This window comes from Pleurodeles waltl, chromosome 11 (genome assembly GCF_031143425.1).
Source record: "Pleurodeles waltl isolate 20211129_DDA chromosome 11, aPleWal1.hap1.20221129, whole genome shotgun sequence".
NCBI classification, from domain to species: domain Eukaryota; kingdom Metazoa; phylum Chordata; class Amphibia; order Caudata; family Salamandridae; genus Pleurodeles; species Pleurodeles waltl.
In genome coordinates this window covers 2,560,892-2,584,433 of record NC_090450.1, presented here as the reverse complement: position 1 = coordinate 2,584,433, position 23,542 = coordinate 2,560,892, and the positions used below count along the sequence as shown (strand labels likewise).

The window sequence follows — 23,542 nt, the reverse complement described above, 5'->3', positions numbered from 1 at the left end:
ATGATCTCATAGAAAGATTGTTTTGTTCTGTTTCAGGGTGCACTCACTTTCCATCCTAGTTACCCTAGTGGGTATATTGGTACCATAGAGACCCATAACAATACTGCACTGCAGTGCAGGAGGGCACACTCTTAGACATTGTAGAAAATCTGTCTGATGAGAGTGTGGCAGTCCCTCCGACCAAGTGTCCGCTGAGCCCTCAGTCCTCAATGAGCATATTTAACTATGCTGACAATAAGCAGTTGCTACTTACCATCGACAACGCCCTTCCAAAACACTATGTTGCCCATCCGATACGGGATGAGTAGCACCCAGCTACAACGCAACTCTGGTAAGACGGAGATGTCATCACTGATGACCGGTGGAATTCCTCCTTATAGCCCCCTACAACGAGTCCTCCCCCACAGCCTACGAACTCCGTAAAGAGTCTTGGAGTCCTCATCGACAAGGGCCTATCCATGAAACCCCAATTAGGTGCAGTAACGCCCTCCTGTCTCTTACAGCTGCACAAAATTGAGAAGATTTCCAAATTTCTCACATTTGAATCCTTGGTTCAGGTTTCTATGACCCTAGTCATCTCCAGGCTATACTATGCCGACTCTCTACGTTATGGCCTCCCCAAAGACCTTAATTGAAGACTTCAACTAGCTCAAAATCACGGAGCCGGCCTAATCTTTCCACTGCCTACGAGCTGCCACATAACCCCCCTTTTCAGAAAGCTTCCTTGACTACCACTAGAACAACGATCAATCTTCAACACAGGCTGTATCATTTTTAAATCCCTCCATGGTAGGAGCCCTGCTTTTATATCATCTAGAATCTAAGGAATACATCCCTGATCCCAACCTAAGGACCACTCATAGGAATTTCCTCATAATTCTCTCATTCAAGATGAAGCAATTGGGAGGTTTCAGATTCTCTAATCTTGCCCCCCGCATCTGGAACTCCCTTCCCCCAGAGCTGAGATCTTCCCCCCACTATCTAACCTTCTGGAACTATAGAAGACTTTGCTCTTCAGACAAACCTATGACTACGTCATGTAGCAATGTGCTGTTTCGGTTGGCACTGCCAAGAAAGTTACTGGGGGGAACAAGAACTCCATAAAACCCAGTAACTGAACATAACAACAGTACAAATATAAATGTTTTCTCACCTGTTTCTGGTCTGCAGAAGCTGGCAACCATTTCTGGAGCACCTTTCATATACACCGAGCACTCGTCCTCCCCAAGGACCTGTGCTACCACTGTCATCCTCTGAAGCGCAGAGGAGAACGGATACTGGAATATGACATTGATGCCAGGCAGGGAATTCTACGGGAAGACATGTGTACAGAAATTATGAGCACTAATTGCCTGTTTCAGAAAAAAGAGCATTTTGTATAAACATTCCAATTTTTGTTATTTTAAATTGTGTCAATGCTCTAAAGTCGTAGAGATACGACATTAAGACACATGTAAAATTGAGAACAGAAGAGTCTGTTAAGTTGTCTGCTTTAATGTACAAAAAGTAGTTGCTATAAGTTTGCTAAAACTCACAGAGTGCATGAAATCAAAAAGATTAGTAAATAAAACTTACAACAACAGCTGTTGGTCCAGGTTTTACAATCATGGATTTTGAAGAATCACCACCTCCTTCCTCCTCAGAACCACTTGTTTCAAGTTCCTTATTAAAAAGGCAAATTAAAACAGATTGTTTTAGAGGAACGAGAGCTGAGCACATCAAACGCAACCAAAAAAAAAGCTTTGTGGATTGGACTGGATAATGTGCATCCTTGTGCCAACAAGAGTGTTTATGTACATCAAACAGTTGAACAAGGTAGATGTAGTGGTCTCCTCTATGGCAGCTTCAGCTGCTTCCTATTGCCCAATCGCAGACATGAAAGACCAGAAGTAAATCTGGAGGGGCCATCAGGTGTTAAATTCCTCCTATATTGCATCCTTAGCTGCTTCCCATTTCTCAATCTCAGACATGAAACACCAGAAGTGAACCTGGAAGGGCCGTCAGGTGTTAGATTCCTCCTCTATTCCATCCTTAGCTGCTTCCCATTTCCACATTTAAGAAATGACAAACCAGGTAAAAGGCTGCTGAGGGCATCAGGTGTTGGATGCCTCTTCTAGGACACCTTTAGCTGCTTCCTATTTCCCAATCTTAGACATGCCAGACTGGTTGAGCGTCTGGAAGGGGCAGCAGATGTTAGATACCTCATCTATGGCAGCTTCAGCTGCTTCCCATTTCACAATCTCAGACATGAAAGACCAGAAGAGAGTCTGGAGGGGCAGCAGGTGTTAGATTTCTCCTCTCTTGCATCTTTAGCTGCTTCCCATTTCCACATTTAGGAAATGGCAGGCCAGACAAAAGACTGGAAGGGGCAGGTGGTGTTAGATGTCTCCTCTAGGAAAGGTTCCGCTGCTTCGCATTTTCCAATCTGAGACATAACAGACCATGTTTGGACAAGGGCTGAAGGGCAAAGAGGCTTCAAATGCCTGGCAGAGGTGCCTGCAATACGCATGCACTGTTTGTGGTTCTAGCTGAAGCTGTCTGTTGTTTCACTTAGAGGCTGCTGTACATCAGGCTTGTGCTATGTCTTACATCAGACAAACACACAATTGTAAGTGCTAGCAAAGGCTAGAAGATTATAAAAGAAAGCACTTGGATAACAGTTCACAAAATCTTATTACACCCTATTAATCCTATTAACTTGAGAGGGATATGTTTGCTTGTCAAGCCTTTACTCTAAAGGCTGCCCATGCACAACAGCAGCAGCACTCACTGACTGTACCTCTGACCATTCTCGTTACTGCTCTTTTTACATTATTTTGCTTTGTGGATGAACAATCTTCATAATGTTCCTACAGTTTGGTTGAACGTTGTAACTAATGACTGCATGAACTTCCAGAAACACTCATATCGTTGCATGTGGGTCTTCGCACGCTACTGCCCACTAAAGTTTATCACAAGCACAGTAACGCCCCCTAAATGTCATGAGAAACTTCGCTTTTCACATTCTAGTCTCCAGTCTCTACTAATAATGCAATAGGTTGCTTCAGGGAACCATTGGCAAATATTTGGACGCATGTTTTGTTAAAGTACCTGCTAAAGTAATCCTTTTTATGGGGGGTAATTTGGTCCTCTTTGCCACATGATCCCAGGAGCCCTGAGAAAGGTAAAGCTCTCCAGAGTGGATTGATGATGAAATGATTATGGAATGCATATTTCACATGGAACAGTGAAATATTTTCCATAGTTCAATATATAAACTAGCAATTTCTATAGCAGTCTGTGAGGCAATAAAAAATGTCTGCTGTGTTAATGTTGCTGAAATGCAATGACAAACTCGGATTTGTTGTAAGTAGGGAGTGGTGAAGGTGAGTGATGGAGGGGAAGGCAAAGGGAGGGAGGAATGAGAGACATAGATGGAGTGATGGAGGGAGAGGCAAGGGGGAATGAGACAGATAGAGAGGGGCAGTAAAAGAGAGGGAGGAGGGTGGCACACATGGGAGGGCGTTAGAGAGGGAAGAGAGAAGGATGTAACATAATGAAAAGGATGAAATGAGTGAGGACGAGTAAAGTGTGGATTGAAGATTGTAATAATGTTCACTAATCCACACATCCCACATTAAGGTTGCTGCAGAGACCCCGATGGGCAGTCAAACCATATTTACCTTGTTTACTAACTAAACCTACCCAGCCGGTAGCTTCAAACATCTTCAGGTCCAGTGGGTCCCCCTGCAGTCGGCCATCCAGGAAGATCAGGGAGTGACAGCTGGCCATGGACCCGAAGAGAGGCCCCCAAGGCAGGCAGTTCCCAGCAGTGAATTTGAACATTTTCTGAAAACTAGAAAATTTACAAAAATAAGTAGTACACCCGCCTCAGAACCAAAATACATCACGCTGCTAAAATTGTGATTGTTTTCACTTATGTTATGACTATTTGTAAAGTGCACTATCACACCTGAGGGTATCCTGGTCTTGAGCAGGTGTGTGCCTAACCCTGCCTATGGTAGGTAGATTAATTTAAAAGCCAGTTCTTCAACTTCTTGTGGAATTCAGGAAGAGAAGTGGAGGCTCTGATGTGGAGTGGGAGGTTGTTCCACCCTTTAGGAGCGATGTAGTGGAACACCTGTCTTCCTGATCTGGTTCTGTGTATGCGTGGACTGTGTGGGAGTAGTAGTGCCCAGGAGCAGAGGTGTCTGAGTGGTTAGTGGAAGGAGATGTGACTGTTCAGGTAGGTGGGGCCTAAGTTGTGTAGGTACTTGAAAGTTTGTGTGAGAAGTTACAAATTGGCATATTTGTGTATAAGGAGGTGTTGGAGCTCTCTGAGTTGTGGTGTGATGTGAATTCTGTGTTGGAGGTTTAGGATGAGTCTGGCTGCCGAGTTCTGCATTGTTTGGAGTCTTCTAGTGTGTTGCTTTGTGATCCCAGTATAGAGGTTGCTCCCGTAGTCCAACTTGCTGGTGACTTGGGCATGAGTGACTGCTTTTCTAGTGTTGCTTAGGAGCCATTTGTGAATCTTTCTTCGCTTCTACAGGGTGTGGGAGCAAAAATGCAGTGATGTTGTTGACTTGTGCAGGCATGTCCAGTGTGCTGTTGATTATTCTGAGGTTCCTGGTGTGGGTGTTGGGTGCGGGTGTAGGTCTGAATTCAATTAGCCTCCAGTTGGAGTCCCTTGGTGAGGTGTTCTTTCTGACAATCGCTACTTCTGTCTTGTCAGTCTTGAGCTTGAGACAGCTGTCTTTCATCCAGTTAGCGAATTTGGTCATTCAAGTGGTAAACTTGTTTCAAGTACTGGGGGTCTTATCCAAGAGGGAGAGTATGAGTTGTGTGTCATTGGCATAGGAGAAGATGTTGATGTTGTGTGCACGGATGATGTTGGCCAGAGGGATCATGTATGCGTTGATGAAGGAGGGGCTTGAGGCACTCCACAGATGAGTTTGTGGGCTTCCAAAGAGTAAGGTGCCAGGCTTACAGCTTGTGTTCTATCCGTTAAAAAGGAGCAGTTCCAGAGGAGAGTGATTCCTTGGACGCAAATCTCATGGAGGCACCTGACGAGGATGGAGTTGTGAGACTGTTATAAAGGATGCAGAGAGGTCCAGGAGAATTACATCTGCCATGTCTTTTCTGTCAAGGATCATGTGGATGCCAACTGTGGTGGCGATGAGTGCTGTTTCTTTACTGTGGTTGGCCCTAAATCTGGACTGCGTGGCATCGAGGAGGTGGTGGTTCTGATGTGATCTGTGAGGCATCGGTTGATTAGTTTCTTTAAGACCTTTGCTGGTATGGTAGGAGCGAGATAGGTCTGTGGTTGGAAAGCCTGGGTGAGTTAGTCTATGGTTTCTTGTGAATGGGCATGATGGTGGCATGTTTCCAGGTGTCCCGGAATGTGGCTGAGTCAATGAAGGCATTGTGGGTGGGTGTTAGTGCTTCACTGATTGGTAGGAGTCCTTTGGTGAAGGCGTGGTGGGTCACAGGCCAGATGCCCCACCCTTCCAGTGAAGAGTTTTAATTGCAGCAGCTATTACAATGGTGGTCACTGCAGAGCACAAGGGCAGGGTTTGTTCTTCTGCCACAATGAGAAGTTGAGCAGGCTTGGCGACGGGAGTCCAATGAGGATGAAAGATGTCGTATATAGAGGTGGCTTTGTTACAGCAGAATTCCTAGAGCTTGTTGCAGAGGTCTTGTAAGGATGTGATGTTGCTGGAGGCAGCAGGAGGCACAGTGAAATCTTTAATGATGACAAAGATTTATTTGCTGCTCCTAGTGCAGGCATTAATGCGATCTGCAAGAGCTGTGTGCTTGATGTTCAGTATCTGCTGGTAGTGTCCTAGGGCGGATTTGAAGATGTCTTTATCTGTAGTTTCTTGACTTGTTCTACACTGGTACTCCAGTTGCGTGCAATGGCATTTATACACGGGTTTCCGCCCAGGTAGAAGTTGGCTGTGATGTACATCTTGAATATGAGGTGTTGGCTGTAGCTGGTGGAAATGTCCGTAGAGAAGCTGCGGCTATTGGTATCTTTGAATAGGGTGGCTTCTCCTGCTCCAAGCGTGTGCTGGCGATCTTACCTGGCAATCTTGTAGCAGCAGGGATATTTCTGTGGTGTGTTTGGTGAGTGAGCGGGTGTTGAGTTGCATGCATGAGAGTGTGGTGTTTTGTGTGAGTAGTGGTGTTTGACCCATTTGTGAGTGGGTGGCTGGGATGTGTGAGTACCTAGGGTGCTAGCTGCTGGTGATGCAGGCGTGGTGGGTGAGTCCAGGGTGTGGGAGAGTTCATGAGAAGTTGCAGGTGGGTCATAAGAAGGGTCTTTATTTGTTTGTACAGAGTGTGAAATTTAGATATGTTCAATCTGCAGACTAGATAAGTATCTATCTATCTATCTGTCTATCTATCTATCTATCTATCTATTTATTTATCTATCTATGCTCTTTATAGGTTTAACCTAATAATTTAACATTTATGAGGGATATGCAAAATTTATATTTTGTCTGCAATTGCAATTTTCATAAAACATGTAAGAAGGTTTTAGATTTCTTCTCCACAAATGCTCTTTGTCACTTTTCACCTCCAGAAATGTTGTCAAGCTCCTTGAAAACACAAATATTGAGGAGGAAATGCTTCACAACTGTGGCCACTGCTGTGTGATGATGAGTGGCATCAGCTGGTGGCACCTGTGACAGGAGTCCTATCACGTAAGATATGGTCACTGTTCTCTGCGCCCCCCTGCAGGCTGCCTCCAGATGCCATAGATTCATGCAAATATACAAGAAGCGCCTCAAAGCCATGCAGCTCGCACAGGGTGCCCCATTAGAAGCAAGAAACCCACCTGTCTCCGCCCGAAGGGATGATACCCATGAGGTCCAAGCCGTCTTCGGTTAAAGTGCCGGTCTAAAGAGAAACAAAATCCCCTTTATTTTTGTGCCTTTTCATGAATTACTAACCTCAAAGACTTTTCATCCCAGTTTCGCCTTCTGAGCGCACTTTGAAAGTACCCTCAACGCAGGTAATATTGCGGAGTAAAATGTCGCTAAAGGGAATGAGTCAGCATGGAGGGCGCAGGATTTGCATCATTTCCAGTCCTGCAATCACACAAACTGTCGAGAAAATTTCGCGAAATAAAAGTCTGTTGTTTAGGACTATAGTTCAGCGAGAAATGTGGTCAAGTTGATGCAAGTGTGCATTTCGGACTGAAAGCTGGCGCAAAAACACAATTACTGTGACCCAGAGCCGCTCGTCCTCTCTTTGTTGGGGCGGCTCCTACGCTCCTGCGCAATTATTTTTCTTGTTGTTGTGAACGTCAACATAAATACGTGACATCGCCTAATGGTGTAATTTCACATAACATGCATTACAAGAAATTTGTGAAATTACACGAATTACGCTGGTGTAATTTAAATTTCATTCAGGTCTACTCCAAAAATAGACACAGAGCAAACCTTGAGCTTTGAATCTACTAATTGTGGTACTGGGGATGAGAACCAGCGGCTGAGGACCAGGTGGCCTCTGGATTATATCTTCTCTCCATTTGAGTTCTTCGTCCCTTGTTGAGCCCTCGAGGGAACTCTCCTGAGTCCCTCAGCTGGCGCCTTGCAAGGGATGCAGAGGAGATACTCATGGCCTTGATATTTCCACCCCTCTCATACCTTCCCACCAGTCATTCAATTTGTTCATCTACTTACTGAGTAAAAAAAAGTCTGTATCACTGAAGGTATGAAGAAGCCGGCTATCGGGATCCTACCTTCTGAGGAACTCAAGACATTCCCAGGTTAAAGGTTCAGACATCCAAGAATATATTGTCTGGTCTATGAAGCATCGCCATTCCCCTGACCAGCACCGCCCACCACAGCCCTTGTCATGGAATCTCCATTTGACTTCAGACGTGCAGAGACAAACCGAGTTATTAAGCCCTGTCCAACAAGTCATCTCTTCTGCTGAGAGAGGCAGAATAGCGCTAAGCAGTCCACGGGAACCAATCCCACCGTCTTATATACAGTTCCTTCTCCGATGAACTGCCTTTGGTCACTTGAAACATGACATCGTTTCTTACTCCTGTAAAAACATCCTGTGGCACATCTACAGGACTGGCAAGTTATTGAATGATTCAATGAATGAAAACTTGTAGACCACAGTAATGACCTCAAAGGCTGACTGTCCTGGCTTTGGGGGAAAAGAGTCCAGCCAAAAATGCAGATCAGGTTAACAATGGATACTGTCAGCAACCAGGTGTCCAGCTGCTTAGGAGTATTTGGACTGACTGCTAAAAAGGGAAGGACTCATGGCCTGTATGAGAGGTTGAGAGATCAGTGGCAAAGAGAGGGGCATACATATTATCTTCCTCAAGGATTGAGGACTGAGGGTTAGGAAAGAAATGGAAGCCAGTGGGCAAACGTGAAGGTTAAGAGAAGGGTTGGCATCAAAGAATGTGCAGAAGTACCACGCACCCACCCAAAGAATGAGAGCATCCTGCAGGGGTCTGACCAAAGAGGACTGCAGTCTTCTCAGGCTCCATCTTGAGGGACCTGCAGCTCATCCATTTGACAATGGTTTGGAGGTGCTGATGGAATCACTCTCAGGTGTGAGGGGGTCTGTATCTAGCAGGACCCAAAGCTGGGAGCTTTTGTGGCAGAAACAGGTTAACAGAAACTAAAGGATGAGTAAGGCCAGAGATGAAAGAGAGGGGAAGGTCCCACAGGAAGGAAAAGACGTGAGAGAATGAAACTGCGTTTAGTAGAGGCAGAGGGATCCTCACAAAAGAAGTTCATTTAAAAACAATTAGTTATAAAAACAAGCCAGAGTACGCATTTTACAGAGACACGGAGGCTGGAATAGATGCCTAACGCCAGGTCGGACTGGAGGCATCTCTAAAGTTAGCTACATCTCTGGAGTACCATGATCTGTAAGTTAGCTATATCTCTGGAGTATCATGATATGTAAGTTAGCTATAACTCTGGAGTACCATGATATGTAAGTTAGCTATATCTCTGGAGTATCATGAAATGTTAGTCAACAATATCTATCTCTGGAGTACCATGATATGTAAGTTTGCTATATCTCTGGAGTACCATGATATATAAGCTAGCTAGACCTCTGGAGTACCATGATATGTAAGTAAGTTAGCTATATCTCTGGAGTACCATGATATGTAAGTTAGCTATATCTCTGGAGTACCATGATATGTAAGTAAGTTAGCTATATCTCTGGAGTACCATGATATGTAAGTTAGCTATATCTCTGGAGTACCATGATATGTAAGTAAAGTAGGCTATACCTCTGTAGTACCATGATATGTAAGTAAGTTAGCCATACCTCTGGAGTACCATGATATGTAAGTTAGCTATATCTCTGGAGTACCATGATATGTAAGTTAGCTATACCACTTGAGTACCATGATATGTAAGTTAGCTATATCTCTGGAGTACCATGATATGTAAGTAAGTTAGCTATATCTCTGGAGTACCATGATATGTAAGTTAGCTAGACCTCTGGAGTACCATGATATGTAAGTTAGCTATATCTCTGAGTACCATGATATGTCACTTAGCTATACCTCTGGAGTACCATGATATGTAAGTTAGCTATCTCTCTTGAGGTCCATGATATGTAAGTAAGTTAGCTATATCTCTGGAATACCATGTTATGTAAGTAAGTTAGCTATATCTCTAGAGTACCATGATATGTAAGTTAGCTAGACCTCTGGAGTACCATGATATATAAGTGAGTTAGCTATATCTCTGGTGTACCATGAAATGTTAGTTAGCCATACCTATGGAGAACCATGATATGTAAGTTAGCTATACCTATGGCGTACCATAATATGTAAGTTAGCTATTCCTCTGGAGTACCATGATATGTAAATTAGCTATATCTCTGGAGTACCATGAAACGTTAGTTAGCAATATATATCTCTGGAGTACCATGATATGTAAGTTAGCTATATCTCTGGAGTACCATGATATGTAAGTTAGCTATATCTCTGGAGTACCATGATATGTAAGTAAGTTAGCTATATCTCTGGAGTACCATGATATGTAAGTAAGTTAGCTATATCTCTGGAGTACCATGATCTGTAAGTTAGCTAGATCTCTGGGGTACCATGATATGTAAGTTAGCTATATCTCTGGAGTGCCATGATATGTAAGTTAGCTAGTTCTCTGGAGTACCATGATATGTAAGTAAGTTAGCTAGATCTCTGGAGTACCATGATATGTAAGTTAGCTATATCTCTGGAGTACCATGATATGTAAGTTAGCTAGACCTCTGGATTATCATGATATGTAAGTAAGTTAGCTATATCTCTGGAGTACCATGAAATGTTAGTTAGCCATACCTCTGGAGTACCATGATATGTAATTTACCCATACCCCTGGAGTACCATGATATGTAAGTTAGCTCTACCTCTGGAGTACCATGATATGTAAGCTAGCTATATATCTGGAGTACCATGAAATGTTAGTTAGCACCATCTATCTCTGGAGTACCATGATATCTAAGTTAGCTATACTTCTGTGGTACCATGATATGTAAGTTAGCTATACCTCTGGAGTACCATGAAATGTAAGTTAGCTATACCTCTGGAGTACCATGATATGTAAGTGAGCTATTTCTATCCCTGGAGTACCATAACATGTAAGTTAGCTACACCTCTGGAGTACCATGGTATATAAGTTAGATATATCTTTGGAGTGTCATGATATGTAAGTTAGCTATGTCTCTGGAGTACCATGATATCTAAGTTAGCTATACCTCTGGAGTACCATGATATGTAAGTAAGTTAGCTATATCTCTGGAGTACCATGATATGTAAGTAAGTTAGCTATATCTCTGGAGTACCATGATTTGTAAGTTAGCTATGTCTCTGGAGTACCATGATATGTAAGTTAGATATATCTTTGGAGTACCGTGACATGTAAGTTAGCTATATCTTTGGAGTACCATGATATGTAAGTTAGCTGTACCTCTGGAGTACCGTGATATGTAAGTAAGTTAGCTATATCTCTGGGGTACCATGAAATGTTAGCAATATCTATCTCTGAAGTACCATGATGGTACTGAATGGTTTTGCATTTCCCAATTTGCTAATTCCAGTGAGGAATTCACAAATTAAGTAATGCAAACCCCAGGGTGCTGGGGGACTAAGGCCCCCTCTGATGCACCCCAAAGAAATATTTGCAGACATGTAAAGCACACACATGACCAGGGGCATGTGTTCTCTACATGTCATTGTTAAAAATGCATTAATAATGCATTTTTTAAAATTGCACATGCTTACCACCAAACTTGAGTTTGTGGTATTTGCATTTCCTAAATGCATTTAGGAAATGCTTGATACATGTGCTTTGGAAATAGCAAATCGGAATTCCCTATTTGCGATTTCTATTCTCTAAATGGGGTCCCACTTTTGGAAATTGCTATTTTAGTGATTCCTTAAAATTGCACAGCGAATGCCTTTCATACATCTTAAAAGGCATTTTTGCATTCGCAAACGGCCGAATTTGTCATTTGCACCGTTTGCGAATGCGAAATCGCTTGATACATCCAGACCCATAGTCACTCCCCCTGGCTTCCATTATACATATATTAGGTCTTTGGGTATACAAGCCTTCCCGATCCTAAACAAAAGACTGTCCCAGACCTTTTTTGGAGAAACAAACTCAGAGCCTGATTTAGCTTTTGGCGGATGGGTTACTCTGTCACAGCGGTGACAGATATCCCATCTGATGACATCTAAATCCCATTACATCCTGTAGGCTTTAGATTTCGGCATATGGGCCATCCATCACCGTTGTGATGGAGTAACTTGTCAGCCGAAATCTAAGTCAGGCCCTCAGTGCCTCATCGTGGCAGCTGATGGATAACTTGAAAATTGCAATAACTAAAACCTTCCTAAAGAGAGCTGCTGCTCGCAAACCAGCCTCCTGACTGACAAGACCGTGGCCTGAATCCAAGCATCCGCCTACATCTCCAGCCAGCTCATAGGCGAGTTGATCATTTACTTGGAGACCAACCTATCACTCAAAGTTCAGGTTACCAATGCATTCAATGACTATTCCGGCCGCCACCTGCCTTATCTGCTGTGTATGAAAACAGAACAAGTTGGGATTCCTCTACTGGCTGTCATCGATTAGGTCCAGATTGGCTCTCAATGCTAACAACATTGTACATAAAACCTTATTTCAACAACCTCTTCCCTTTCTAGCCATGAGGTATTCAGTTAATCTAGTCAATGAAGCCCTTCACTCCATCAGTCATAAATCCCTTCGCTCCATCAATCACATCCAATAAAGCTCTTCGCTCCATCAGTCAATTCCAATAAAGCCCTCGTTCCATCAGTCAGTTCCCATGAAGCCCTAGTTCCATCAGTCAGTTCCAAATAAGCCCCTGTTCCATCTGTCAGTTCCAATAAAGCCCTAGTTCTATCAGTCAGTTCCAATGAAGCCATTGACTCCATCAATCAGTTCTAATGAAGCCCTTCGCTCCATCAGTCAGTTCCTATGAAGCCCTTCACTCCATCAGTCACTTCCAATGAAGCCCTTCACTCAATCAGTCAGTTCCAATGAAGCCCATGACTCCATTGATCAGTTACAATGAAGCCTTTGACTCCATCAGTCATAAATCCCTTTGCTCCATCAATCATTTCCAATAAAGGTCTTCGATCCATCAATCAATTCAAATAAAGCCCTCGTTCCATCAGTCAGTTCCAATAAAGCCCTTCGCTCCATCAGTCAGTTCCAATAAAGCGCTAGTTCCATCAGTCAGTTCCAATAAAGCCCTCGTTCCATCAGTCAGTTCCAATAAAGCCCTAGTTCTATCAGACAGTTCCAATGAAGCCCTTTGCTCCATCAATCAGTTACAATGAAGCTCTTCACTCCATCGATCAGTTACAATGAAGCCCTTTGCTCCATCAATCAGTTACAATGAAGCTCTTCACTCCATCGATCAGTTACAGTGAAGCCTTTGACTCCAACAGTCATAAATCCCTTTGCTCCATCAATCATTTCCAATAAAGTTCTTTGCTCGTTCCATCAGTCAGTTCCAATAAAGCCCTTGTTCCATCATCTCGTTCCATCAATCAGTTCCAATGAAGCCCTTCACTCCATCAGTCAGTTCCAGTGAAGCCCTTGGCTCCATCAGTCAGTTCCAGTGAAGCCCTTGGCTCCATCAGTCAGTTCCGGTGAAGCCCTTGGCTCCATCAGTCAGTTCCAGTGAAGCCCTTCGCTCCATCAGTCAGTTCCAATAAAGCCCTAGTTCCATCAGTCAGTTCCAATAAAGCCCTAGTTCTATCAGACAGTTCCAATGAAGCCCTTCGCTCCATCAATCAGTTCCAATGAATCCTTTCACTCCATCAGTCAGTTCCGGTGAAGCCCTTGGCTCCATCTGTCAGTTCCAATGAAGCCCTTGGCTCCATCAATCAGTTACAATGAAGCCTTTGACTCCATCAGTCTTAAATCCCTTTGCTCCATCAATCATTTCCAATAAAGGTCTTCGCTCCATCAATCAATTCCAATAAAGCCCTCATTCCATCAGTCAGTTCCAATAAAGCCCTCGTTCCATCATCTTGTTCCATCAATCAGTTCCAATGAAGCCCTTAACTCTATCAGTCAGTTCCAGTGAAGCCCTTGGCTCCATCAGTCAGTCCCAATGAAGCCCTTCGCTCCATCAGTCAGTTCCAGTGAAGCCCTTGGCTTCATCAGTCAGTTCCAGTGAAGCCCAGGGCTCCATCAGTCAGTTCCAATGAAGCCCTTCACTCCATCAGTCAGTTCCAATGAAGCCCTTGGCTCCATCAGTCAGTTCCAGTGAAGCCCTTGGCTCCATCAGTCAGTTCCAATGAAGCCCTTCACTCCATCAGTCAGTTCCAGTGAAGCCCTTGCCTCCATCAGTCAGTTCCAGTGAAGCCCTTGGCTCCATCAGTCAGTTCCAATGAAGCCCTTCACTCCATCAGTCAGTTCCAGTGAAGCCCTTGGCTCCATCAGTCAGTTCCAATGAAGCCCTTGGCTCCATCAGTCAGTTCCAGTGAAGCCCTTGGCTCCATTAGTCAGTTCCAATGAAGCCCTTGGCTCCATCAGTCAGTTCCAGTGAAGCCCTTGGCTCCATCAGTCAGTTCCAGTGAAGCCCTTGGCTCCATCAGTCAGTTCCAGTGAAGCCCTTGGCTCCATCAATCAGTTCCAGTGAAGCCCTTGGCTCCATCAGTCAGTTCCAGTGAAGCCCTTGGCTCCATCAGTCAGTTCCAGTGAAGCCCTTGGCTCCATCAGTCAGTTCCAGTGAAGCCCTTGGCTCCATCAATCAGTTCCAGTGAAGCCCTTGGCTCCATCAGTCAGTTCCAGTGAAGCCCTTGGCTCCATCAGTCAGTTCCAGTGAAGCCCTTGGCTCCATTAGTCAGTTCCAGTGAAGCCCTTGGCTCCATCAGTCAGTTCCAGTGAAGACCTTGGCTCCATTAGTCAGTTCCAGTGAAGCCCTTCACTCCATCAGTCAGTTCCGGTGAAGCCCTTGGCTCCATCAATCAGTTCCAGTGAAGCCCTTGGCTCCATCAATCAGTTTCTTCTGTTGGGTCCATGTGTCGGAAGGTAACTAATTGAGATGCATCCTTTTCTGTTGCAGCAGCCAAACTGTGGAACAAACTCACTCCCTGATGAAATGCAGGAAAGTCATTTAGTTAACCGATAACTTCTTTCCCTTTATGAACTGTCACTTTATTTTCATTACCACCAAGAGCCTTGGCATGCATGTGCTCTGTAAGTAAATACAGCATCAGATGATGTATAAGACATAACCTCCACAAGACAGCAGAGCCTATCATTCCCAGGTTCGGAAACCTCCGAAAGTGGAATCACTTCAACAGTTTCTCTAGGGTGATTCTTAATGCTTTCCAGAAGCCGTAATATCGTGACACTGTGTTCACGAAAGTCCCAAATGCATTCAAAACATTATAGCTTTGTGGAAAATTCAAGGGCAAATTCTATATAAATAACAATTAAAAGAGAAAAATATCCCATCGACAACTAATATCTTAAAATTACAATTTTAAAAAAGGTATAAGCATTGCATGGATTAGTCTGGGATTATTAAACGTGCAGTGTGCCGTTCGATCCAAGGTAAGCAGGAAGGTTAGGTACACACTTCTACAAGGGTAAACTTTTGCCTAAAATGGAGACTGAGCAGCAATAAGATAGATTCTGCCCACATGCTATAAGGCGTTAACAGCTATTAATTGCCATTCCCTTATTACACTCCTTTGCCTTAGTCATAGGCTCATAATTGCCCTCCCAGGCTGTTAATGCCCTGAGCAGAGGGAGATCCTGCTTGACTAGAAAAGACTGTTGAAGGGCAGGCGGCATAAGTTTAGAACTGAGTCCAGCATGAACCTACACCCCCCCCCTCCCTAGAAGACACTGCTCTGTAGTTCAGAATTGTGTCACGTATGACTCCAATCTCCTGAGGACACTAGTCGGTAGTTTAGTTCTGAATCCTGCATGACCCCCACCAGAGGACACTGGCCAGGAGTTTACAACTGAGTCCAACATGGACCCCCTCCTTAAAAATGACTGGTCATGAGTTTAGAACTGAGTCCAGCATGAACACCCCCTTTAGAAGCCACTTGTCAGGTGTTTAGAATTTAGTCCAGCATTGACCCACCACTTAGAAGAGACTGGTCAGGAGTTTAGAACTGAGTCCAACATGGAACCACCACTTAGAAGACACTGGTCAAGAGTTTAGAACTGAGTCCAACATGGAACCACCACTTAGAAGACACTGGTCAAGAGTTTAGAACTGAGTCCAACATGGAACCACCACTTAGAAGACACTGGTCAAGAGTTTAGAACTGAGTCCAGCATGAACTCCCGAGAGCACACTGGTCAGGAGTTTAGAACTGAGTCCTGCATAAATTCCCTTCCACCCCTTAGAAGACACTGGTCAGGAGTTCAGAACTGAGTCCATAATCAACCCGCTTGTTTAGAAATGAGTGGTCAGGAGTTTGAAACTGAGTCCAGCATGACCGCATGACCTCCCACTTAGAAAACACAGTCAGGAGTTTAAAACTGAGTCCAGCATGAACTCCCCCTTAGAAGACACGGTCAGGAGTTTAGAACAGGGTCCAACATGAACTCCCAACTCCTTGAAAGTCACATTCAGGAGTTTAGAATCGAGACCAGTATGAAGCCCTCCCCTTAGAGGACACTGGTCAAGAGTTTAAAACTAAGTCCAGCATGGCCCGCTTTGGAAAAGACTGGTCCTACCTTATCGAAGCAGATGAGGTTCAGCTGCCCACACATGTTGATCCGATGCGGGCTGATACTGAAGATGTGCTTCTGCTTTAGTCGTCTTTGGGCGTAAAGGATCCCCACAGTCAAGGCTGCCGGGATAATGGGACAGATCGCTGACGTCAGAAGAACCAGAGACTCTACGATGATTCTCCAGGCAGAAATCTACAAAAGAGTCCACCGTTTAGCTAATGCAAACCACAAGAAGGCATCATTATAACAGTCCTTTGCTCTTACATCCTGCATGACTTATTGTCATCAGCAAGTGACCTTAAGAGATGACTTTATTCATGTTTATTTTTATTTATTGGCTCCTGGTGTAAACTTACTTCAACATGGCATGTCTTTGTGAAAGCCTGTGCAATCATCTGCATGAAAGCTTCCACAAAGGTCACGTGGTTGCATTCGCCATGGTGCCGTGCCCAGGCATGCCATTCAACTACCATTGTTTTTAGAGTTAACAAGATTTATGTTTGGAAGAGTGATCAAAAAGGCTTATGAATGGAACCGGTTCAACAGCAGTGAGAACTAATCACAGTATATCCAGAGAGCTGTTGGAAGGCTTTTTCAGTGCTACCCCAGGGGCACCAAGAAGTGGATATTTCCGTGGCCTCCTCTCCTAGACCTGGAAGAAGTCAAGTTTGTAAAGTGACGGGGAGACTTGCTTCTTACACAGCTGCCAAGTGTTCCATTTGCTCCTGTGTGACACATCTCTTCAGGATGCCTATGTGTCACATTTCAGTGTTGTACAAATGATACTATGAATGACACTTTAGCACAAGTGAAACGTCCATATAAAGAGAAAGCTTCGAGTTTCTTAATTTCTTCTGGAGTTAGCATTCGACCGCAGAACAATCGCTCAAGTCAGGCTTCTGCAATGAGCAGCTCCAGAGTTACTGTTCGCCCTGCAGCTACCTTTGAGTACCACTCCTGTGTGCAGCCCAACCTACTAAATTAGAAGCTGTTGCTTGGCTAATTAACATATGTATACCAAAATAAAAAATTGTGCATTCAAGAAAAAAATGTATGCATTCTCACAACTCATACAATGTTGTCTGGAGAAAAGCTGATGAATTTCCAGAAAGGCTTTCAAGCTGATATTTGAGTGGCACATTATCTGGTGTTGGGAGGACTTATTAATGCTAACATTACCTCGCCGCCACAGGTATCGCGGCTATGGCTTGTATGTATTGCCTATGTAAAGACTTGCAATTTGAAAAGCCTTTTTGATGTTACTGCTGAGAACCCTGCCAGATGCACTGAGGTGATCACTCCTGTGGTGTGGTGGCCACTAACATAATTTTTTGTTTCATGGCAACGGTCTATTGGCGGCCATCGCCGCGGCGGTAGCCATTTTTTACCACCAGTATCATAATGAGGGCCATATTCATTTAGTCAAAAATTTAGTGGAAAAGAAACCTGTAATTATATACAATTCATTTGAGGTCGTTTTCTAGTTATTTAAGTGTGTGACGTGATTATGTTGGGTTTCATGGATAACATTTTAGCCCTGGTCTGAAGATCTGAAGTAAGTGGGTTAGTTCCAATGGAAAGTCTCTTTGACATCTTGGGGGTTTTCACTGGGATGGTCTCTTTGAAGGTGAGGTCTTTTCCAATGCAGTGTCTGGAGAACTATTGTAGCCTTCCTTCTTGGGGACGTGCTTTTACCAGACAATTTCAGTATTTGAGTGACATAAGGTGGGAGTTTAGATTTAAGGCCTTTTACAAGATGATCAGTCTCATCACGCCTAAAGTGTAAGCCATTTTAGAAAGCTGAGGGGAGGTGTGGTTGTGTCACTTTTCCTTTTTTGAGTGATAAGCCTAGTTTCAGAAAGGGGGAGACCTTGAGAAGAGAGAGATGGGTGGGATTCATTTAGTTCTGTTTGTAGTTGTTTCCATACACAGTCCTGCATATCACCAGTGCCTGAACTACAGATTGTGAAAAATCTATTGACGTATGAAGGACTGAATGTTTTGGAGTAGCTTTAATTGAAGACTGGCACATTTAATGATTTATCTAACATGACAGTCACAATTCATATCTCTTTGTAGTGCAAACCTAGTTCTTCGGCTGACTTAACCATCTTATGTGACATAATTGGGGTTTATAAATCAAATCTTGCAGGTGGTCATTGGAGCTGTTATGAATCACTGGAGGAACTCGCTTTTTATTTTCTTCAGCTTGACAATCAGGTAGAACATCCATAAGCTACGTTCAGAGAAGAACAGGGTTGGTGGATGGATGTCATGTGTGTTGTCCATCTTCAAGTACACCTCTTGTCATCCACATACTGGACCTTGAGGTATGACTTGAAGTTATGACTTGAAGTTCAGTACTGTACCTTAAAGCATAACTTGAACAAGTTAAGTACTGGACCTTGGGGATGACTTGAAGTTATTACTTGAATTTCAGCAGTGGAGCTTGGGGTATGACTTCAAGTTATGACTTGAAGTTCAGTGCTGTACCTTAAGGTATAACTTGAAGGTCAGTGCTGTACCTTAAGGTATAATGTGAAGTTCAGAACTGTACCTTAAGGTATAACTAGGAGTTCAGTACTTGATCTTGAGGTATAACTGAAAGTTCAGTACGCTACCTTAAGGTATAACTTAAAGTTCTGTCCTGGTCTTTGAGGTATGACTTGATGTTCAGTATTGTACCTTAAGGTATACCTTGAAGGTCAGTACTGTATCTTATGGACTAACTTGAAGTTCAGTACTGTACCTTAAGGTATAGCTTGAACAAGTTAAATACTGTACCTTAAAATATAACTTGAAATTCAGTACTGTATCTTAAGATACAACTTGAAGTTCAGTACTGTACCTTGAGGTATAACTTGAACAAGTTCAATACTGTACCTTAAGGTAAAACTTGAAATTCAGTACTGTACCTTAAAGTATAACTTGAAGTTCAGTGCTGTATTTTAAGGTATAACTTGAAGTTCAGTACTGTACCTTGAGGTATAACTTGAACAAGTTTAGTACTGTACCTTAAGGTTTTAACTTGAAGTTCAGTACTGTATACTAAGGTATAGTTTGAAGTTCAGTGCTGTACCTTATGGAATAACACGAAGTTCAGTACTGTACCTTAAGATATAACTTGAAATTCAGTGCTGTATTTTAAGGTACAACTTGAAGTTCAGTACTGTACCTTGAGGTATAACTTGAACAAGTTTAGTACTGTACCTTAAGGTATAACTTGAAGTTCAGTACTGTATACTAAGGTATAATTTGAAGTTCAGTGCTGTACCTTATGGAATAACATGAAGTTCGGTACTGTACCTTAAGATATAACTTGAAATTCAGTGCTATATTTTAAGGAATACCATGAAGTTTGGTACTGTACCTTAAGATATAACTTGAAATTCAGTGCTGTATTTTAAGGTATTACTTGAAGTTCAGTACTGTACCTTGAGGTATAACTTGAACAAGGTCAGTATAACTTGAAATTCAATACTATACCTTAAAGTGTAACTTGAAGTTCAGTACTGTACCTTGAGGTATGTCTTAAATTTCAGTATTGCACCTTATGGTAAAACTTGAAAATCTTTCAGTACTGTACCTTAAGGTATAACTTGAAGTTTTATTACTGGACCTTTAGGTATAACTTGAAGTTCAGTATTGTACCTTGGGGTATGACTTGAAGTTCACTACTGTACCTTATGATATAAATTGAAGTTTACTACTGGACTTTGAGGTATGACTTGAAGTTCACTACTGTACCTTATGTTATAACTTGAAGTTCAGTACTGGACCTTGAGGTATGTCTCAAAGTTCACTACTGTACCTCATGGTATATGTTGAAGCTCAGCACTGGACCTTGAGGTATGAATTGAAGTTCACTACTGTACCTTATGGTATAACTTAAAGGTCAGTACTGGACCTTGAGGTACAACTTGAAGTTCAGTACGATACCTTAATGTATGACTTGAAGTTCAGTACTGGACCTTGAGGTATGCCTTGATTTTCAGTACTGGACCTTGAGGTATAACTTGAAGTTCAGTACTGTACCTTATGGTATAACCTGAAAATTCTTCAGTACTGGACCATGACTTGAAGGGTTCAGTACTGTGCCTTTAACACATATTTCATTTTGTAAAGTGTGGAGCTGTGGTCAGTGGCACTAAAGGAGATAGTTGGGTAAAGGAGAACTATTTACAGTGTTTACTTTCATCAGACATCCAACAGCAGTCATCTATGATTTTGCAAATGGAGGATTCAGTGCTGTGCCAGGATCTAAATCCAGATTAATGCAGTCCCACAACTTATTTTATGAATTAAATTTCATCACATGATGGCAACGCATTTAACCTGGATTTTGGCAAAAAAAACAAGTAATGGTTTGGCAGTTTTCAAGGTTGTCGGATACAACATTAGAGGGATTTTTTTGTAAGAGGACAGACATGGACCTATCTGATTGTATGAAGTAAAATGGCTTGTACACAAGGTAAATTTCATGCCACAAGGATAAAATGTCACTGACTTGGTCCTTAGAAAGAGACAGGGTCTTGGGTTTGTGAGGTTGGTTGATGGCTTTATGATGAATATGACTAACTTTAGGTAATGTTCTCAAATAGGCTTGAATAGGTGCCAGGTGACAGAGGAAGCTTTTTGGTAAGAAGCACGTGCTCACATCAGATTGGAGTCCCTGAAGGCCAGTGACCCCAGTGAACTTTGGAACTTTTTATGGCAAATGTGCAGTTGTTTTGCAAATGTGTGTTTCTTTTTTGGGTGCGGCGATTTTGTTTAATATCCCAATTATGTTGTGTCATCATAAGTACGTAATAGCTCAAGTATCTCAGAGGTAGGATGTCTGCCAAAAGGGACGGAGCTAATCAAAGTGTCTAGTTAATTATAGACAATGTCCTTTACATTACATAGAGCGTCTAGTATCTTTCCATTGTAGGGTCATCGTGGTACAAGTGTGTCGAGTATATTGCCTGGGATGAGTAAAGTAGGACAAAATGGGAACATCGGAAGAGATATTGTGCACAAATGTTTCCTTGTTGCTGATGAGCAGACCCATTACTTTATGTTTTCTCCAGCTGAGTCCTCCTTTCTTCAGCTTTGACATGACTATGGCCATACTCTAGACATTGATCCTTAGAGCATTAAACCCTCCTTGGACTACACCACATTGACATAGCAGTGAGTTTGTCTTAACGGGGAGCAGTTAAAGTGAGTTTTTTTCCTCTTCCCTCCACCATAATAGCATATTACTGAAGTAATCTCACATGGATGCAAGGAACAGCTCCATCAAGATGAGACAACTCTCCTTTACCCAGCACACGGTGTAACACACCCATACAATTCCATGCAGCAGCTACACGTACATTTACTATGGTATCTTATTGTGCATGAGGTAGTGCAAGTGTACCTCCCTTCATGTCACTGTCTTCCAATCACATGGTCCTCTAGTCATACAAAGGATGCTAGGGAGTATTCATTGTGGTATGGCCAGACAGTAGCAAATTAGATATCTTCTTAGACATTGCCACCAGGTGATCTCAAGTGGATCTCACCTCTCATGTGTTTTTACCAGCTGATGAAAAGTGGGGTTTCTCTTTTGTGGTGGGGCATAGTGATCTCCAGTGGGGGAGGGGAGGGGAGGCACCTTTGGGGTGAGGGGATGTCAGGGGAAAAACTTAAAAAATGAGTATCACACCTTCCACGAACAATCTTAGATTTGCTGAGAGTATTTTATGGGATTTATAAAAGGCTCTTAGGATGCACCAGTGCATAAGGGAGTATTACACCTGCTTGTAAACTGCATACAATTTTTTTTCTTACAAAAAGTAAGTAGAAAACTACTTACTCTTCTGGGCACGAAAATGATAATGGTGTACACGATACCAATTAGAGCCAGAAAGGCAAGGAACATGAAGAACCGTGCCACATCGCGATGAAGCTTGAAGTTCACTGGTTTGGGGTACAGGATGGATCTCACCATGTCACCTTTGGTTGTGTTGAATCCTGAAATGAACAAAAAGCACAGTTAACAGTTGTATAAAGATTGCACAAAAAGGGTGTAATTCGAGTTTTTTTTTCAGTGTTATGAAGCAAGTGACCATAATGAATATTGTTTCTTCATACAACACTACTATAACTCACTGGGGCCTGAAAGTCTTATCAATTTATCTCAAACAGTGATACTTTGTCAAGACCCTAGGGCGATGTCTTGCGATCCTATATTATTCTTTTTTATAAAGTTTTTAAAAGTACCCTCCATCAAAGAGTAATGGAACAATAAAGACAGAAGGAATTTGAAATTAGCAAAGAATCTCTCTGATGCCCAGTCACACCCACCCAGAGTACCTGGATTACAATTTTATTTAAAGTTTCCAATGATTCATTAGTTGGTCTTTAACCTTTTGGGGACTTATCAAGCAATGATGTGTTTACATTTTTTTATGAAGGGGCCACAATCCCTTGATTCAGGGCCTTATTTAGATATTGGTGGAAGGGTTGCCCTGTCACAACAGTGACAGATATCCCATCCGCCAAAATCGAAATGCCATTATTTCTTATAGGATTTAGATTTCGGTGGACAGGATATCCAACACTGTTGTGACGGAGTAACCTGTCCACCCATGGCTAAATCATGCCCTTGGTCTCCTCATATCAGTGGTTGTGTACGTCTCTTCATCAGTAATTAGATGGGTCACAAATTTTTAAGCAATCAGTCCCCCCTTGTGCATGTACACCTTAGCTGCAGTGACTGGCTGGGTAACATTTTCTTGGCTTTGGTTGGTCTCTCCCACATTGCCCAGCCAACGCTGTATGCAGTGATTTCCTCACATTGTTTTTAGAAGGAACCACTCCTGAACTAGTCTTTGAAGTTCTGATTTCCTCCCAAGGCAGGTGGTTACTGGTATAGTTAGAATGTTCTCTGACAGGAGGAAGATCTCCTTGGTTGACTCGCTTCACCGCTAAAGTCTAGTGATAAACACATCCAGTGATTAAGTCTCCCTTTTTTCAACTCATTGAGTGGTTTGGGTCATGCTTGTGTTTCTGGGTGACAGTGAAGAAAGCTCCCGTCCTTTTGAGGTGACCCCCTTGGTTAAGATACTAGTCACACACTCACCTGTCCTCAGCACCACAGCCTTTGCTGGACCTTGGCCCGTTGACTCTGCTCGGATGACCTCAGTCCCGCAGAAAAGCACATGCCTCTTGTAATCTTCTCCGCTGAACTTCATCCATGGCATGGACTTGTCCATATGTGGTAACTGGGTCTTCGTCACAGGGATGCATTCACCTTAAGAAGGTTGTTAGTATCAATAGTTGGTCAATATAGA

General features: G+C 42.9%; 1 protein-coding gene across 1 annotated transcript in view; it reads right to left on the bottom strand.

Annotated features, from left to right (window-relative positions):
• Window positions 1–23,542, bottom strand: part of LOC138265202 (probable cation-transporting ATPase 13A4) — a 146,176-nt gene that overhangs the window by 58,845 nt on the left and 63,789 nt on the right. The window contains exons 10-16 of the mRNA XM_069212746.1: window positions 23,332–23,502; window positions 22,063–22,220; window positions 16,227–16,415; window positions 6,821–6,882; window positions 3,685–3,835; window positions 1,576–1,662; window positions 1,154–1,310 (exon numbers count right to left, since the gene is read on the bottom strand). Coding sequence (XP_069068847.1) covers window positions 1,154–1,310; window positions 1,576–1,662; window positions 3,685–3,835; window positions 6,821–6,882; window positions 16,227–16,415; window positions 22,063–22,220; window positions 23,332–23,502 — 975 coding nt within the window. The remainder of the gene's footprint in view (window positions 1–1,153; window positions 1,311–1,575; window positions 1,663–3,684; window positions 3,836–6,820; window positions 6,883–16,226; window positions 16,416–22,062; window positions 22,221–23,331; window positions 23,503–23,542) is intronic.